At 46.5% G+C, this 17,704-nt stretch overlaps 2 protein-coding genes across 3 annotated transcripts in view; one reads left to right on the forward strand and one right to left on the reverse strand.

Annotated features, from left to right (window-relative positions):
- Positions 1–1,248: 1,248 nt before the first annotated feature.
- Nudt2 (nudix hydrolase 2) lies at positions 1,249–16,440 on the reverse strand. Of its 2 annotated transcripts, XM_057790821.1 has the most exons (5): positions 14,855–15,007; positions 14,570–14,760; positions 13,391–13,487; positions 5,060–5,193; positions 1,249–1,888 (listed from the first exon to the last, which is right to left on the reverse strand). In XM_057790821.1, exons 4-5 carry the CDS (start codon positions 5,184–5,186, stop codon positions 1,572–1,574), a joined length of 444 nt encoding a protein of 147 aa, XP_057646804.1. In that variant the 5' UTR covers positions 5,187–5,193; positions 13,391–13,487; positions 14,570–14,760; positions 14,855–15,007; the 3' UTR covers positions 1,249–1,571. The 2 variants fall into 2 exon arrangements, with proteins under 2 accessions (XP_057646804.1, XP_057646802.1); XM_057790819.1 differs by lacking the exons at positions 14,570–14,760; positions 14,855–15,007 and adding an exon at positions 16,348–16,440.
- A 337-nt stretch (positions 16,441–16,777) lies between these two features.
- Kif24 (kinesin family member 24) overlaps positions 16,778–17,704 on the forward strand; it is a 58,499-nt gene continuing 57,572 nt past the window's right edge. Inside the window, exon 1 of the mRNA XM_057790757.1 lies at positions 16,778–16,830. The gene's annotated coding sequence lies outside the window, so the exon portion shown is untranslated. The remainder of the gene's footprint in view (positions 16,831–17,704) is intronic.

Raw genomic sequence — 17,704 nt, forward strand, 5'->3', positions numbered from 1 at the left:
TGGTCTCTTCGAGGAGCACAGGGCGGACTGGCCAGTCCTTGTTAGAAGGCAGCCTGTCTGTGGTTTGGCACCACTGCCCAGCAGGCCTTTATTAAATCAGTGGGATGTGGTCCCTGCTGGCCTGGAAGAGAACATTAAGCTCCAAAAACTTCCTGCAGCAGGCCTCCTTTGGAGAATGCTGCTCAAAGGGGCGAGGAACAAAGCCACTTAGGTCCTTGGCTGTGCTCCAGGATCTGTTCACTAGGGCTTCTGCTTCTGCCCTGTCTGCACAGAGAGCCCGTGACTGGAAACATCTGGAAGGCTGCTTAAGACCGGGTGACTCTGCTCTCCTTCTTGACTCCGGTAATCCGCCTTGCCCTTTGCCAACGCCCCTTCCCCTCCAGTCTTCTGTGCCTCACTGGGCAACAATCCTCTAATAAAATCCGCATGAACCCAGCTGCTAACGGCTGCTGGACGGGCTCTCGGGTCTGACACCTGCCTCGGCATTCCTTGAGCCCTAGTAGCCAGGCAAAAGAAGGCCGAGACCCAACTCTTGCACCTCGGGGTCTTACAGCGGCGTCGTGGAGAGTCAACAGGCAGAGGTTAGGAAGAAATGGCAACGCTTAAGTTCGCTTACCGTGGGGAAGGTAGTTTTGGGTGAGGGGCAGAGCCCGTGAACTTGGGCTTGTTTCATTCTCTATCTCAACCATGACGACAAGGCTCACTACTCTGGGGGACAGGCCAGGTTAAAAGGCAAGGCACAAGTGCTACTAACCTGATTATCCACCTGTTTCCCGCCTCTCTGTTTTGGCCCAGGCAGTCCAAAGTTTGGGGTCTGAAATATTTCCTATATATCTACAAAATATGTGGGTGCTGGAGAGATATCAGAACAAAACATTCAATTTCTGCACTCCAGTTCTATTGGCTTGGAAATCCCGGCTCCATGGGTCTGCATGTGGGTGAGGAAGTGCTTGGAGCTGCAGAGCAGAAGGGCCACGCTAGATGTGCTGTCTCTCTCTCTCTCTCTCTCTCTCTCTCTCTCTCTCTCTCTCTCTCTCGTTTTTCAAGACAGAGGTTTTTTTCTGTGTGTAGTCCCGGCTGCCCTGGAACTTGTGCTGTAGACCAGGCTGGCCTCAAACTCACAGAGATCCGCCTGCTCTGCCTCCCGAGTGCAGGGGTTAAGGGTGTGCACTACCACTGCCTTCAGTTTTCTTTTTCCCAGTCAATGGCATGATTCCAAGAAATAAGCACATAGGTTAAAAGGCTATGTAAACTGTTTGAAGTTTATTTATAAATTACAAAGATACACTTACTGGGGCTGGCATTTAAAATTTTTTTTACCCTTCTTTGCTTTTTAACTTAGCTAAAATTCTTGCTTGCTCTTATTTTGAAAGTAATTATTGTCTATGCTAGGGACTGAATCCGAGGCTTCCTTGCCCTCACCCGAGAGTGCCAAATTTATTTTACTTCCACCAACCTATCTGCTCTTGGCCATAGCAAGGCAAAGACCAGTGCATCCTTCCCTGGATAGGAGGGTGGGTTCATCTCAGGAGACCCTCAAGGAAGCAATGGAAGCATTTGTTCTGGTCAGCTCAGGCCGGTGTGGAGCAGAGAAACTGGTGTCCTTCTTGGAGTGTTGCCTTCATCTCACTGAACTGAGCCAACTGGCAAGCCTCTTCCAGTCCTAGCCAGCGGTAGGCTTGATGCTCCTGGGAGAGGCAGATCTCTACATTGTAGTCTTTCACCTCTGCCAGCCAGTAAATGACTGTTTTCGGCTTCTTCCAGGCCACATAGTTGAGCTCCTTTCTGAACCCCTCGATGATGGTCAGCTGGCTTGCTTCTATGCCTGTTTCCTCCTGAGTCTCTCGCAAAGCTGTTTCCAAGTCAGTCTCTCCAGGGTCCACATGGCCTGGGTAGGAGGAAATAAAGAAGAATCTGACTTCCAGGACAGACGGTAGAAAGTCAGGGTCCTCAGTGACCTTCCTGGGAGTGCCTGGGCTAAAGGCAGTCTGCGGGTCACGGTACCCTAACATCCCTAGGGAGGCTGTAAGGCAGACCATGTTGGTTCTCAGGTCTGAGAAATCCCTCCTTCCTACTCCATCTTTGTAGAGAGTGACAAAAATGTGCTTGGCAGGTCAGATTCAGATATTGCTTCGTTATTGCTGTGCCATGTGTCACACTTGGGGCTGTGTGCACAGGAGGCAGGCGCTCTACCACTGAGCTACAGCCCCATCCCAGAACACGGACTGCCTTCTGGTGTCCGTGAGATGACTTTCCTCAGATCTCTGCTTTCCCATTCTTTTGAGTTTTCTCCCTATATTACTCACAGGGACCCCTCTTCTTGGAGACCTTAAAGTAATTTTCCAAGGAGAGGCAGTCTCTTGGCAGAGTGGGGCCCAGCTGAAAACCCCAGCGAGGACTCAACACTCTACAGTGAACAGGCGCAAGCCCGCACTGCTGCCCCAGCAGCTGTTTCCAAGTAGCCATCAAGGCGTTCCCAAATTGTTTTCATCCTCCTAACTGAGCAAGACCAGATTTCAGACTCACAGGGAAAGTCGTGATGGGAACTTAAGACTACGGACAAGCCAAGAGCCAGTTCTAAGAAAATTTGTTGGCAAGACCCAAATCAAAGCCGACAGCTGCCAAGAAACTGTTGCAGCAACACTTGAAGCTCTGCAGACTTGTGGTGGCCCCCAGCCTTACCCCTAGGCCTTTCCCACAAATTCTTAGTGTCCCAGAAGGGTCCAGAAGCAATGAAAGGGCTCTGGTAACCTGTACCTCCTCCTGGCTCTGGCTAGTTGCTGAGGGGCCCTCCTAGTTAAGTCAGGAGCTCATAAGGAGCAGTAACTGGCAGCTGTTCCCTCGTTGGCCTGAAGGTGGAGCTATACACTAGGAGTTCTACCTCCCAGGGGTCTGGGCAGCTGCCTAGTGGCTGCTAAACGGAAAATAGGAACTTGGAACTTCTGGAATCCATTCTAGCCACCCGCTTCTGGAGAAAGTTTCTGCACATACCACTTCCTACAGTGTGCGCACACTGCACTGATAATGTATTGAGGAAGAAAAGTAGGAGGGGCACTGGTGGTGCCAGAAGACACTGATTCGGGGTGCACACCCCCACACAGCTATCGGCAAATCTTAGGATACCCGCACAGGAACTCTTCAGTCTGCTGCCCACCAATGCTAGCAGGGTAACTTCATCCCAGATCAGAGACGAAGATGGTTAGGAGAGGTCCTTTGACATCTCCAAGTGAGAGGACCCGCAATGTGACTCCAGTGAACACTCCTAGCTACAGTTATCTGTGGCACCTCTCTCTTACCCTGTTCTTCCCTGTGCAACTCAAATGTGCAAAAACTTTTCTGTTACCATGTCTTGTTTTCTTTCAATCTCAGCTGTCTGTCTATGCCTCCCAATCCTACCCTTCTGTTTTTATCTGTCGGGGCTGTTGACTCTGGGGCCTCATCCCAGAAAGTGCCAGAGCCAATCTGTTATTGCTCACTGGGACCATCCCAATGGCCTCAATCTAAGATGGCTTCATCCCCATCTGAAGCAGAGTTGGATTAAATAAAGACATTTTAATGTAAGTGTAGCATAAGGATTTTTTTTTTCCTTTTTTTGGCTTTTCAAGACAGGATTTCTCTTTGTAGTCCTAGCTGTCCTGGAACTAACTTGTTCTATAGATCAGGCTGGCCTTGAATTCAGAGACCCAGCTGCCTCTGCTGGGATTAAAGGTGTTTGCCACCATTGCCCGGCAACATCAGAATTAACAGAAAAAGAGGCAGTCAGAAAAAGTAAGACACACCCAATAGCATGAGTGGGCTTCCAAGAAGAGTCATGAAAATACATTCTCAGATGGGCACGGGCTCAGGGGACACTCCGTTCACCTCTTCTCACATTCTGCCTTCTCTTTTAGGAACATCCAAGGGAATCTTTTGTACCCTTAAAATAGCATCCAGAATGCTAGTGAATGAAAACCTACTTACAAATACATCTTGGCCATGTCAAAGGCTCCAGGCCACTGGACTTTCTTCACCTTTTTGCCTTTTGAAGACCTGACTAGCTCTGTCCTGGGTGCTCAGTGAGGAGCCCAGGCAAAGGTGGCTGCTGAGATTACAAGCCCAAGGTCTCTATGATCTTCACGGCCTCTTGGTCTGAGAAGGACCCTTCCATTCCTGCCAGAATACGCCAATGGCCTATGACCAGGAAAGCCAGCTGCTTTGCGCCTCGAACAGCCCTGAACTCATACTCCCTGGATGTGTGGTCCACAAAAGAAAATCCTAGCCGGGCGGTGGTGGCGCACGCCTTTAATCCCAGCACTTGGGAGGCAGAGGCAGGCGGATCTCTGTGAGTTCGAGACCAGCCTGGTCTACAAGAGCTAGGTCCAGGACAGGCTCCAAAACCACAGCGAAACCCTGTCTCGAAAAACCAAAAAAAAAAAAAAAGAAAATCCTAGTGACGGGAACACTAAACAAAGAAGCAAAGGATCTTACCAAGTTAAATCAGAAAAAAGGCAGGAAGAAAACATGGGATTTTTTTTTTTTTTTTTTTTTTTTTTTGGTTTTTCGAGACAGGGTTTCTCTGTGGTTTTGGAGCCTGTCCTGGAACTAGCTCTTGTAGACCAGGCTGGTCTCGAACTCACAGAGATCCGCCTGCCTCCCGAGTGCTGGGATTAAAGGCGTGTGCCACCACCGCCCGGCAACATGGGATTTTTTTAAGTCAAGCTCTACTTTGATAGATAAAAAACTCAGAAAGGTAGGCACATAGCCGTCATTTTACTCAGTTTCGACAGCCCCAAGTCCTGGCCCAGTGGCTCTTCTCCTGTCTAGCCATTCATGGGCTAGAGCACAGGTGAATGACAGAAATAAACCAGGTGCTTTGTCTGCTGGGGTCAGCTGCAGAATCCTATTTCTAGGTCTGGGCTGGCCTAGAGACCTTATACACAGAAAGGATTAAGTGCTCTTGCCTCTCCCACCTCCTCTTGCTGTACCCTTACTGGGAAACAAGCCTTGTAGGGAGTCTGTCAGGGTGGATTCCTGAGCAAAGCTTGGCATTTCCCCAAAAAGCTAACCCCTGTGCCCGCACCTTTGGGAGGAGTCCAGTGATGAATGCCATTTGATGCCTGCAGCATCAGAAACTCAATTGTGCTGTTGTCCACCTTGGGAATAAGGTGTCTTCGAAAGATGATCAAGCCACATGCTCTCAGGGCCATGCTCTATCTATGAAGATAAAAAGAAGTGAAACACTGGGAAGCTATACACAACAGGAAAATCCACACATGGGGGCATAACTGGAGAATAGGAAGGACTGGCAAACAATGATCTCAACCCACAAAAGGACAGACAGCATGCCAAGAAATGGAGGTTAGTTTCTTAGTTTTGCTATTGTTGAGAAAATGCCTCTAGAGATTGGCCTGTAGGCAAGTGGAGTATTTTCTTGATTAATGGTTGATGTAGGAAGGCCCAGCACACTGAAGGTGGGGTCATCCTTAGGTAGGTAGTATAAGAAAGCAGGCTGGCCAGACAGTGGTGATACGAGCCTTTCAATCCTAGCACTGGAAAGGCCAAGGCAGGCAGATCTCTGAGTTCAAGGCCAGCCTGGTGTACAAAGTGAGTTCTAGGATAGCCAGCGCTACACACAGAAACCCTGTCTCGAAAAACTAAAACAAAAACAAAAAACTGAAAAATATGTGTATATACACACAGACACACACATACATACATACATACATACATACATACATACATACATATAAATAAAACAGGCTGAACAGCCAGGCATGGTAGTGTATACCTTTAATCCCAGCACTCGGGAGGGAGGAGAAAGAGGCAGGTGGAACTCTGTGAGTTCGAGGCCCAGCCTGGTCTACAGAGTGAGTTCCAGCAGTTTCAGGACAGTCAAGGGTACACAGAAAAAACCCTGTCTCAAATCAATCAATCAATTGATAGATCAATCAATCAATCAGCCTGAGCAAGCCAAGGTGAGAAAGCCTGTAAGCAGTGTTCCTCCATACTCTCTGTTTTAGTTTCTGCCTTGAGTTCCCTGCATGATAAACTATAAACTCTAAGCTGAAATAAACCCTTTCCTCCCCAAGTTGCGTTTGGTTATGGTGTTTGTCACAGCAATAAGAACATAACTAATACAAAGGGGCATCCAGGGTTAGGGACGAAGCTTTGTCTGTAACTACTACAGGACCCTGATAACCACCCGCGTCAAGGGGCTTCTACCCTGAGCTCCAGGTCTCCCTGTGAAACTTAAGACTCGTTTGTGTGCATTATGAGACTACAGGGACTCATCAACTAACTCACTGAAACAGAAGACACTAGGAACGTGTTACAGTTAAGCTCACAATCCCATTTCCCTCAGCCTATATCCCAAGTCCTTAAAGCAGAGACTCAAGCGGGGTCACTTAGGGAGTCTGATACACCATGCCACTTTTGTTCATTTTCCAGTCTCATATTCATGTCTATTAAGTCACATATGCATTTGGTCCAAATGAAAAGTAAAAACCACCAATGGTTAAAAAAAGAAAGAAGAAAGGAAGGAAGGAAGGAAGGAAGGAAGGAAGGAAGGAAGGAAGGAAGGAAGGAAGGAAGGAAGGAAGGAAGGAAGGAAGGAATCTCTCCTTCACTCCAGCAGAGGGAAACTATCACGATTGTTCACAGTATGAATCTGGGGCTTAGACTTGGAGGATAACAGTTCTCCCTAAAGAGGCTGCTATGAGGGCTGCGTAATCACCATTTAGTTTTCTTCCTTCTTTTTCTCATTAATGCAGCTCTGGCTGGCCTCAAATTCACAGAGCTCCACCTGCCTCTGTCTCCAGACTTCTTAACTGTGACACAATTCTACAGTGATTTAGAAAGTGCCTCGCACATACTAAAATCTCAGTAGATTTCTGTGGAATAATATCTGGAAGGGGCCACTGAGAGGCTCAGGGGTAATCAAGGGTGAAAGGCTTGCTGTAGAAGCCTGACAACCCACGCAAAGAGTTCACACCAGAAAAGTTGTTCTCTGACCTTTACACATGTGCTATGCAGTGCAGGGGAACATGCATGTGCACATGCACACGCACACATAGAGCTAAGAAATCACAAAGGAAAAATGTGATAGGCAACAATGTGACCTCCTCTGAGGGATTCTCATAGGCTTACTGAAAGAAGGGGTGTCTGAGGAGAGAAACAAGAGACAAAAGACAAGTCCATAAAGGGAGGAGGGGAGACTGTGGTTCAAGGGGGAGGGTAACACCCTGGGCAGAAAGGTCCTGAAGTAGGACGACAGAACCAAAAGAAAGCTACGTGCTATTTTCCTTGCTGGAGTGATGGCGTACACCTGCAATCCCAGCACGACAGAAGCAGAAGCAGGAGGATCACTGAAGATTTGAGGACGGCCTGGACTACATAGCAAAACCTTGTCTCAAACAAAAGAATAAACAAAGAGAGGCACTCTCGGCTGTCAAAGGCATAAGAGTCAGGCCCAAACACCTCTTCCGAGTAATTCTCAGGATTGCTAACAGGTGCTATTTTAGGGATTTCTCACGAATAAACCAAACACCTTTTCCTCTCCTCTCCTTTTTGCTTCTTTTTTTACTTACTTATTTATTTATTTAGTTTTTTTTTTGTGTGTGTGGTTGGGATCAAAAAGAAGGCTTCATGCATGTTAGGCTTCTCACCAAGCTGCAAACAGACACCCAAACCATTCTAAAATGGTGGGTGGGAAGGTCTTAAGAACCAGAAATGAACCCAGTGTTTTAGTTGTTGCTTTGTTCTCTTTGTGTGTGTGTTGTCTGGGGGTTTTTTGGGGGAAGGGGGATGACAAGGTTTCTCTGCGTAGCCTTGGCTGTCCTGTAATTTGCTTTGTGGACCTCGAACTCAGAGATCCTCTTGCCTCTGCCTCCCAAGCGTTGGGATTAAAGGCGTGCACCACCTGGTATATCACTTTTTAAAAGCATTGGTGTGGGAATGGTTAGTGACATTTCAGTATATACATCTATCTCTGTGGCACACATGCACACACACACACACATCATTAAAAATGGGATAGAACCAAATGTTCTGGCTGTAAGAAAATATTTTTGGATATATTAATTGAAAAAATTATGGTACAGAATATGTATAATGAGATCTTTTTTGAGTTAAAAAATTCATATGTAAAGTAGTAGTACACAGGCTTTTATGAAACACCATGTTCTACTTTCCTGGACTCCTTCTTTATGCTGAGAACACTTCCCATTCTGGAAGCCACAAGCAAACACTTTGTCACTGCAGAACTACTGAACAAGTATTTTAATCACTGGCTTAGAGTTCATGTAGAAACAGGTAACTGATCCTATATCCTTCCTACAAGTAGAAAGTAATAAATGTAGGGTACCTTCCTCTTGCTCTTGAAGAGCTCCATATAATGAATGCCAGAGCCCTAGGAAACCTCAGAAATCTAAGACTAGGCCTGGCGGTGGTGGCGCACACCTTTAATCTCGGGAGGCAGAGGCAGGTGGATCTCTGTGAGTTCGAGGCCAGCCTGGTCTACAGAGTGAGTTCCAGGACAGGCTCCAAAGCTACAGAGAAACCCTGTCTTAAAAAAACAAAAATAAGCCGGGCGGTGGTGGCACACGCCTTTAATCCCAGCACTCGGGAGGCAGAGGCAGGCGGATCTCTGTGAGTTCGAGACCAGCCTGGTCTACAAGAGCTAGTTCCAGGACAGGCTCCAAAACCACAGAGAAACCCTGTCTCGAAAAACCAAAAAATAAAAATAAATAAAAATAAATAAAAAAAAATAAAAATAAAAATAAAATAAAAATAAAGACAAAAAGAAAAAAAAATAGAGCATGAGAAAAGAAAGATGCCTTCATGAAGGACAGAAATGACAAGTCTTGGGTGGCCATGTAGACCCATAAAAGGGCCGGGCGGTGGTGGCGCACGCCTTTAATCCCTGCACTTGGGAGGCAGAGGCAGGCGGATCTCTGTGAGTTCGAGACCAGCCTGGTCTACAGAGCTAGTTCCAGGACAGGCTCCAAAACCACAGAGAAACCCTGTCTCGAAAAAACAAACAAAAAAAAAAAAAAGAGGAAAGGCTAGTATTTTCCTTTGGAGTGGAATGGGAGTAGGGAGAAAGTCTTAGCATAGTAGAAAAAGGTGCATTCTAGCAGTGTGTAAAGAAGCCGCACTGAAGAAACAGTCTGGCCTATAATCTGATCAGACAGCTAAGGAAAGATGCTTATTCTATGTATGCTTGATTCACAGGGAAGACAATCTTCTAGAAAGGGAGAACTCCCCATTGCCCTTTCAATTGGCTTAAACCAGCTGTGTACTAGAAGCCTATCCTCAAACTCATATAGACAACTCTTCCAACTCAATCCTTTAAAAACTATTGCTTATTTATAGTTATTGTTGTGGGGACTATAGGTATGACATGACACATGTGTGAAATTCTCTCCTATTTTTATCTGTTCCAGTGACTGAACTCATTGTCCAGCTTAACAGCAAGCATTTTACATCTTTTTTTTTTTTTTTTTTTTTTTTTTTTGGTTTTTCGAGACAGGGTTTCTCTGTGGCTTTGGAGCCTGTCCTGGAACTAGCTCTGTAGACCAGGCTGGTCTCGAACTCACAGAGATCCGCCTGCCTCTGCCTCCCAAGTGCTGGGATTAAAGGCGTGCAGCATTTTACATCTTAAGCCACATTGCTGGCCCCACTTTTCTTTATTTTGGTTTCTTTCTGTGTAACAGACCTAGCTGTCCTGGAACTAGATCTGTAGACCAGGCTGACCTCGAACTCACAGAGATCTACCTGCCTCTGTCTCCTGGGTGCTAGGTTTAAAGGTGTGCACCGACACGCCCGTCTAATAATTTTATTTTAGTTTCTATGCATTGATGTCTTGCCTGCATGTATGTCTGTGTGAGGTGTCAGGTCCCCTGGCACTAGAGTTACAGACAGTTATGAGCTGCCATGTGGGTGCTGAGAATGAATCCAGGTCCTCTGGAAGAACAGGCAGTGCTTTTCACGGCTGAGCCATAATTTAACTTTTTGTTTGTTTGTCTGTTTGTTCGAGACAGGGTTTCGCTGTAGTTTTGGAGCCTGTCCTGGAACTAGCTCTGTAAACCAGGCTGGCCACGAATGCAGAGATCCGCCTGCCTCTGCCTCCTGAGTGCTGGGATTAAAGGTGTGTACCACCACTGCCCGGCTCTACTTTTAACTTTTGAAAAAGCTCAAGTGTTACCTTTTTAGTGAGGTTTTCAGGCTTGTAATAACTCTATAAATTTCTACTTGTTAGACGCCATCAGAGAGGACTCTGACTCACAGACACTTAGGCATTTATTATAAGAAGTGTATGTGTGTTGGTGGGACCCGGACATGAGGCAAGTACTCTAACGACTAACCTACCTTCCTAGCCCTTGGTTTTTCACGATGGGATACTGCTATATAGGTCATGCTTGGTCTTGAGCTTATTATGTAGTTCAAGCTACCTCAATTTTGAGATCCTCCTACCTCAGAACAAACTATGTCCAGCTCAGGATTATATTTTGTGTATTTTGGGAGTTAGTAGAGAAATCATGCAAGCCAGTCAGTCACCTCCACATCTGCTGCTGGGCCTAAAGACAGTAGTATTAGCAATCTGGGGGCGGGGTTAGACATGAAGCAGAGGAGAGCAAGGAAACTAAAGCATGTGAGAGCACACGGATTCCGGTGAGCACAACTGGAAGTCATGAAGATAACGGCAACCCTAGACTTCCTTTCATTGTTTCTAGGCTTGGTGACACAGATGGCAGTGGGTAAATCAGAGCCCTCCAGAGATGGATGCTATTTTAGAGCTGAAGAGGAGGATTCAGTATGAGCTGAGATTTCTTCAGGCCTAGATGCTGTGTTTCATCAGCAAGGCGAGTAAGCAGACTGGTATGAAGGTGTGTGCACTACAGCCACGGCAGCCCTGTGCTGCACAACATCCTGGCTGTTTCACTCCAGCTTTCCAGATCGTATGCAGACATTTGCTGTGGGCAGTACTGAGCTAGAACCATTAGGAAGGGGATTCTGGGGCTGGAGATTTGGCTCAGTGCTTAAGAGCACTTACTTGTTCTTGGAAAGGATCCAGGTTCAATTCCCAACATCCACATGGAGGCTCCCCCCTCCTTGGGCACTAGGCATGCACGTGGTTCACAGACATATATGCACGCACACACACACACACACACACACATCCTTAAAAAAGAGATTTCTGGGAAATGTAGTTCCAGTATAGCTAGAGTCACCCAGTACAAAGCCACTTTAAGTATGCATCCCCTGTAAGGTAAGTCTCTGTTGGTACCTCTGGCGAGAAAGAACCAGACTCAGTCTGTTTCCTTGGGACCCAGCTCAGCAGCTCAACAGATGTTCATTGACTCAACAGAACTCTTTCCCCACCTCCCACTGAAACAAATGTTTAAGTATGTTCTGGGGCCCTGGGAAACAGCTCAGTGTTTTCTTGAAGAGTGCCATTTGCATAAAAGTCAATGGAGCTATTGTTGGTTTTCTGTTTTTTTGGAGAAGAGGGAGCTGAAACTATCTAGGGGCTTGAAAGTATTCAGCTCTCATACATTCTCCAAGTGTATTCAAACCTCAGGGGGTTAAAGAACACAGCATCCAATATGCAAATATGCCTGCAGCCAGGATTGCAGAGGTGAGAACTCCAGGCTGACAGCAGGCAATTCACACTTCAGAAAAGTGGCAGAGTGCCTGAGGTGGTTAGAAGAAAAGAAAAGAAAAAAAACCTCAATGTCATCAGAAGGTTCCAGAAGCTAAGGAAAAATGCTCTTGACTTTCTCCACACATAGAATTTCCTCACAGTCTAGGATATTTGGGGGTGGGGTGGGGTTACAGACAAATGGCCATGCTGCCATGGTCCAACAATTCATCAAATTGATCAAGAATGCTACTGCAGTTACGTGCAAAAGCTCTCACAAACACATAGTTTTATTTGCTTATTTATTTTGTGGGGCCAGAGCGTGAACTCAGACTTCACACATGTGAGGTAAGCGCTCTCCAACTGAGCCATACCTTCAGTCTTTACATAACAGAGTCCCTAAACCCTCCTCACATCCCTTAAACCAGTGTTTCAAGCCACTCTGCTGTCCGGCATCAAGACTGTGTCACCTACACTGTGCAGCTTTTAACTACTAAAGTTGCAACAGGGCAACCCTGTAAGGCCAGGCATGGTGGCACATGCCTGTAATCCTAGCATTCAGGAGACTGAACTTGTGTTACAGATCCTGTCTCAAACAAACAAGTTCAAAGGAAGATCCTTTTCTTTTCTTTTTTTGTTTTGTTTCTCTGAGTAAAACTGGCTGTCCTGGAACTCACTTTATAGACCAGGCTGGCCTCGAACTTGGAGATCCATCCTCTGCCCACTAAGCATTGGGATTAGAGGTGGATGCCACCACCACCCAGAAAAGGACGATCATTTAAGACTTATGTTTAGTTTATAAGGAAACAGATTTTTAAGACAGGGTCTCACTGTATAGCTCAGATGGAGAAATGTAGACCAAGCTGGTCTTGTATTCGGAGACCTCTCTGCCTTCCAAATGAAGACAAAGGCCTGCACTAATGTGCCTTTCTAAAGCTGAGATCTTAAGAAAGAGTAAGCCAGGCTTAGTGACACACACCTTGCACTGGTAGCCTCAATACTTGGAAGGCAGAGAGGCAGCAGTATTAGGATATCAAGGCCAGCTTTCACTACATATAAACTCGAGGTCTTTCTGGACCACATAAATCCTGTCTCAAAAAGTAAAATAAACATAAAGATTAAAATACTTGCCCAGTGGCATAAATGGCTGGTAATATGATTTGAATCCAGAGAAATCTAACTCCAAAGCTTGGAATTTTTTTTAACAGTTCTGCTTATCATGAAATAGAGTTAAAGGTACACATGACTCCGAGAACATGCACAAGTGATTAATAAAATCACCACCAGTTTTAAAACTCCTTTGTCTTTAATCTGGACTCATCTGCAGACTGTTTAGGATGTCTGGCTGAAACTTTTCCACAAAACAGGTTTTAAGCAGGAAAGATGGAGGTAACCAGAGCCAACTTAGGTGGGGAAAGTGTCTCCTGAGGCTCCTAAAAGTCCGATTTGACAAGGGTGTCCTTGACTTCACTGCTGTTTTCTAAGAAATAGGAACCTAAACCACAGGTTTTTGCCTAAATCTGGTGTCTAGAAAATTTGCACATGCCCGTGAAGAGGAGGAGCAACTCTGCTTGCTCCCAAGCAGCTCCATGGGACTCCCTGCCCGTGGCCTCCTCTACTACTTCCTTCTTTGTTCTTGGAGGAAGAATGAAGCATCTGTCCAGATAAAGTTTTCTTGTAATAATAATAAAAGGAAGAAAAGAAAAAAAGAGAAAAAATCCTAGTTATATGAAAATATTAGAAAAAAAGAAAATGCTCCCCCAACTGTACCTCTCTCTGGGCCTCTGCTTCCTCTCTGGAGATCAAGCTGCTGAACCACTTCGCAAACTTGGCTATTTGGTTGAGGGAGAAAACAGGAGAGTTTTACCTGCAATGACACACCAGGGCAAAGTCAGACAAGGTTGAACAAAAATGTTTCTTAGGGAAATTTTGTTATGTGGCCTTTTGGTGCCACCTGCTGTTCAGCTATGGGAAGGAACCCTAAGTGATTCTGATACTGTTGCCTGCTGAATGTGTTCTCTATGGCTGGACAGAAGGGCGAATGTGAGACTGAACACTACAAACCTCTCACGTTCCAGAGGTTCACAGTCCAGTGAAAGCAAACCGCATTCAGACAGATGTTACAAAGTGTTTCATACAACATAAGGATGTATGTAAGACAGAAAGACAGGCTGGCCAGGCAGTGATGGTGCACGCCTTTACTCCCAGCACTCATGAGGAGAGGCAGAGGAAGGCAGACCTCTGAGTTAAAGGCCAGCCTCGTCTACAGAGTTCCAGGACAGCCAGGGCTACACAGAGAAACCCTGTCTGGGTATGGGAGGGGAAAAAAGACAGTGAAAAAGATCTTTAGGTCAAAGGAGTACCTCGTAAGGATGTGTATGTGTGCATGCGTTTTTCACCTGAGTGTTAAGGTCAAACTTAGGCCCTCACACCCACACTGCATACTTTATGTCCAGACTGAGTCCAGTCTGGAGCACCGTCATAAAGACCTCACACATACAATGGCGTTCCATTGGTAAGCAGCTTAGCTTACATTGGTTTTTAATATTTTATGTATTTCTTTATTTATTTTAGACAGAATCTCACTATATGACCTCTGCTGACCCAGAACTCTCTATGCAAACCAGGCTAGCTTCAAACCCAGTGATCCGTCTGCTTCTGCCTCTGGAGTGATGGTATTAAAGGCATGCCACCAAGTCTGGCTTTATTTATATCCTGTAGACAATAAGGACTACTGGTTTTAGGTAAAGTGTATTTTTGTCAGCTTGACATTTTACAAAAGCATTTTGGCAGTAAGCAAGATGGAGAACAAAATGGAAGGAAAAACTGCAGGCAAAAAGAGACCTGTTGTTATCAGCTTATTTCAGCGCTTGCAAATGGCAGGAAACTAGATTAAGAGAGAGCCCATGAGAAAGAAGGGAGGCGTATGCAGTATCTCAAGTAACTAACATTGACAAGGTTGGTATCTCATTGTCTGTCTGAGAGATTGCATGAGTTCAAGGGAACCAGAAGAGGTGTTCGGCTTGAGTAACTGGATGGATTTCCTTTTGAATCGAGTTGAATTTGAAGTGCTACAGACTGTCCGCAAGGTAAGTGGAGACCAGGTCTAAGGTTCCGTTCTTCGTTTCCTAAACTGGATACTTTTTATGAGAAAAAGAATTGCTTTCATCATAGGTACTTTGACAATCCATGTCTTCACTAGTTTTATGTCAACTTCAAACAAACTAGACTCACTGGAGAGGAGGAAGCCTCCATTGAGAAAACGCTTCCAGAAGATGTAGGCAAGCTGTAGGGCACAGGGAAGTGCCCAGCCCACCGTGAGTGGGGTCATCCCCTGCAGCGGTGGTCCCGGATTCCCTAAGAAAGCAGGCCTACCAGGCCACAAGGAGCAAGCTAGTAAGCAGCACTCCTTCACGGCCTCCGCATCAGCTCCTCCCTCCAGAGTCCAGTCCTGTTTGCATTCCTGTCCTGACTTCCTTCAATAATCAACAGTGATGTGGAGAAGAGTAAGCCAAGTAAACCTTTTTTTTTTTTTTCCAGTCAGGCCGTGAGAAGCTTGACCTTCATTTCCTCACTCAGTCTTCCTCGCCAACTGGGGAGGCATTGATACCGTTTTTTCAGAAAAGGAAAAATCTATGGTCCAGAAACACTTTTGGTAGTTATTCAAACGCGGGCATGCCAAACTTCTAACATCGTTAATCTTAATACCCACTGGATATTAAACATTTTGACAACTTGACTGTTATCAATTTAAGCTGTTTCGCTTTTTTTTCTTAAGATGGGAGTCTTGTGACTTTATTATAACTGTCTCAGCCTTCATTCAATTAACAGTTGAAAAAGAAAATAAGGGGGCTGGAGAGATGGCTCAGTGGTTAAGAGCATTGCCTGCTCTTCCAAAGGTCCTGAGTTCAATTCCCAGCAACCACATGGTGGCTCACAACTATCTGTAATGAGGTTTGGTGCCCTCTTCTGGCCTGCAGACATAAACACAGACAGAATATTATATACATAATAAATAAATAAATAAATATTTTTTTAAAAAAAAGAAAATAAGAAATCTTTGGCGGGGGATAGAGAGACAGTTTAATGGTTAAATGTACCTGCTATTCTTCTAAAGGACTGGGGTTCGGTTCTCAAGAACCTACACTAGGTGGCTCACAACTACCCTTAACTCCGGCTTCTGGGATCTGACGCCTTCTGGCCTCCGAGGGACCTGCATGCACTTGGTGCACATAAATTCAGGCAGGCAGGAAGGCGCGCGCGCGTGCGTGCACACACACGCATATTATTTATATTATTATAAAACATGTTTATATATATACATATATATATATATATATATATATATATATATATATATATATAATCTCTTGGAATGCAGGCAGGGTTTAATCGACAACAACAAGGCAATACTGAGGCCGAAGGAGAAGGTATGATTGGCTCTCTAAATCCCAAACCCGGGCCTTCCTGTCTTTGGGATTCTTCCGAGCCACACCATCGCCACTCAGAAGAGGGCGACGCCGGGCCACAGAACCTTTTCTTCTCCGATGCAGACCGTTAAACCGAGTTCCTGCGAGTGGATGGGGCCTGTCCTACACACACCTCACTGCCAGCTCTGATGGCGCCGCGCGGGTCGGCAGCACAGCACACCACCCGCGCCCCTGCCCCACGCACCCACCCCCCGCTCCCGCTCCCCGCCCCCCGCCCCCCAGCACCGCTGCACTCACCCGCAGCGCAGAGACAGGGGGCGGTCCTTAAGAGGAGCCGTAGCTCGCTAGCCAATCAGAAGGGCCCGGCTCGCCTTCAGCCGAGCAACAGAATTGGGCACCGGACGCTCCGACCCGCCTCGGAGGCACGGTTCTCTGATGGGACTGTCGCGAGATCTTCCTCCAGCGAACCCATTGGTGGAAAGGCGGTTACGCCACTTGTCTCTTCGGATCTCTGATTGGCTTTCTAGAGGAGAAGGCGGTAAACGACGGCAGACTCCCTGAATGGCCATTGGTCGGCGCTGCGGGACTACGGGCGGGCGGGCGTCAGCGCGCGCGTTCGAACGGGCGTTTGGCGGCGTTGCCATGGGGACGTGGCCCGGCAGTAGCCTGAGGCGGGTTGACAGGACGGCTGGTAGCCTGGTCTTAGGGCTTTCTCCAGACGAGTTTATTGCTTGCGCCCTCCGAGGAAACTGACCGAAGAGGAGCCCAGAAGCCCCCGAGGTGAGACAGGGTCGCGGCTTTAAGCCCTGCGCCTGCGCGGGAGAGGGTGCGCCTGTCCGCGGAGCGGTGCGTGCGGAGTCCGGCGTTTGCTGGGCACCTAGGATTTGGCTTCTCCTGGTTCTTCGACGGTTCACATACTCACCACGTTTCATCTCCCTAGCTACGATTTCTCCGGCCATTGTCTCGAAAACTACCGTTCTTGGGGCTTTTGAGTCCCCAAAGTCCTCTTGCCTTTGAAACACACTCCTCAGAGCGCTTATATTCGACTTTGGGTTGTTTTCTGTACTTCCGGGAACCTCGTTCTTCTTTTTCTCATATAATTTTGAACTCTGAGATGAGACAGACGTTTCACAATGTCTTGCACATAGTAGATTTTTAGGAAATATTTGTTCAGTTGAGTTTAACTCACTGCAAAAAGATTCTATTTTCTTTCATACCTTGTTTCATTCAAAGATGATTTGGAGGCAAGTGAAAGAGCCTGAAAATTCGACGTTGGGATTTCCACCTTTTGTGAAAGGTAAAGTTGTGAACTGGTTGCTACAACTCTCCTCACATTGCAGTCTGATCCACCAATACCTTTTATCGGGCTCCTAAATGTATTTCCCTAAAACAGACCATTCTGGCCGGGTGGTGGTGGCGGCGGCGGCGCGCGCCCTTAATCCCAGCATTCGGGAGGCAGAGGCAAGCGGATCTCAGTGAGTTCGAAGCCAGCCTGGTAACAGAGCAAAGTTCCAGGACAGGCTCCAAAGCTACAGAGAAACCCTGTCTCAAAAAAACAAAACAAAAACCCAGACCATTCTGTTGTTATTTGTGAGAGGATTTTCTCTTTTCATTTCATGGTTACATCTTGGAAAATGTAGTTAATTACTTGAGT

This window comes from Chionomys nivalis, chromosome 16 (genome assembly GCF_950005125.1).
Source record: "Chionomys nivalis chromosome 16, mChiNiv1.1, whole genome shotgun sequence".
NCBI classification, from domain to species: domain Eukaryota; kingdom Metazoa; phylum Chordata; class Mammalia; order Rodentia; family Cricetidae; genus Chionomys; species Chionomys nivalis.

What these genes read in the sequence shown, in the direction of transcription:
- Nudt2 (XM_057790819.1), bottom strand. Translation starts at nt 5,186, where the DNA reads ATGGCCCTGAGAGCATGTGGCTTGATCATCTTTCGAAGACACCTTATT. An exon ending in TCACTGGACTCCTCCCAAAG is followed by an intron (nt 1,889 to 5,059) that starts GTGCGGGCACAG and finishes CCTCCTACCCAG; the next exon opens with GCCATGTGGACCCTGGAGAG.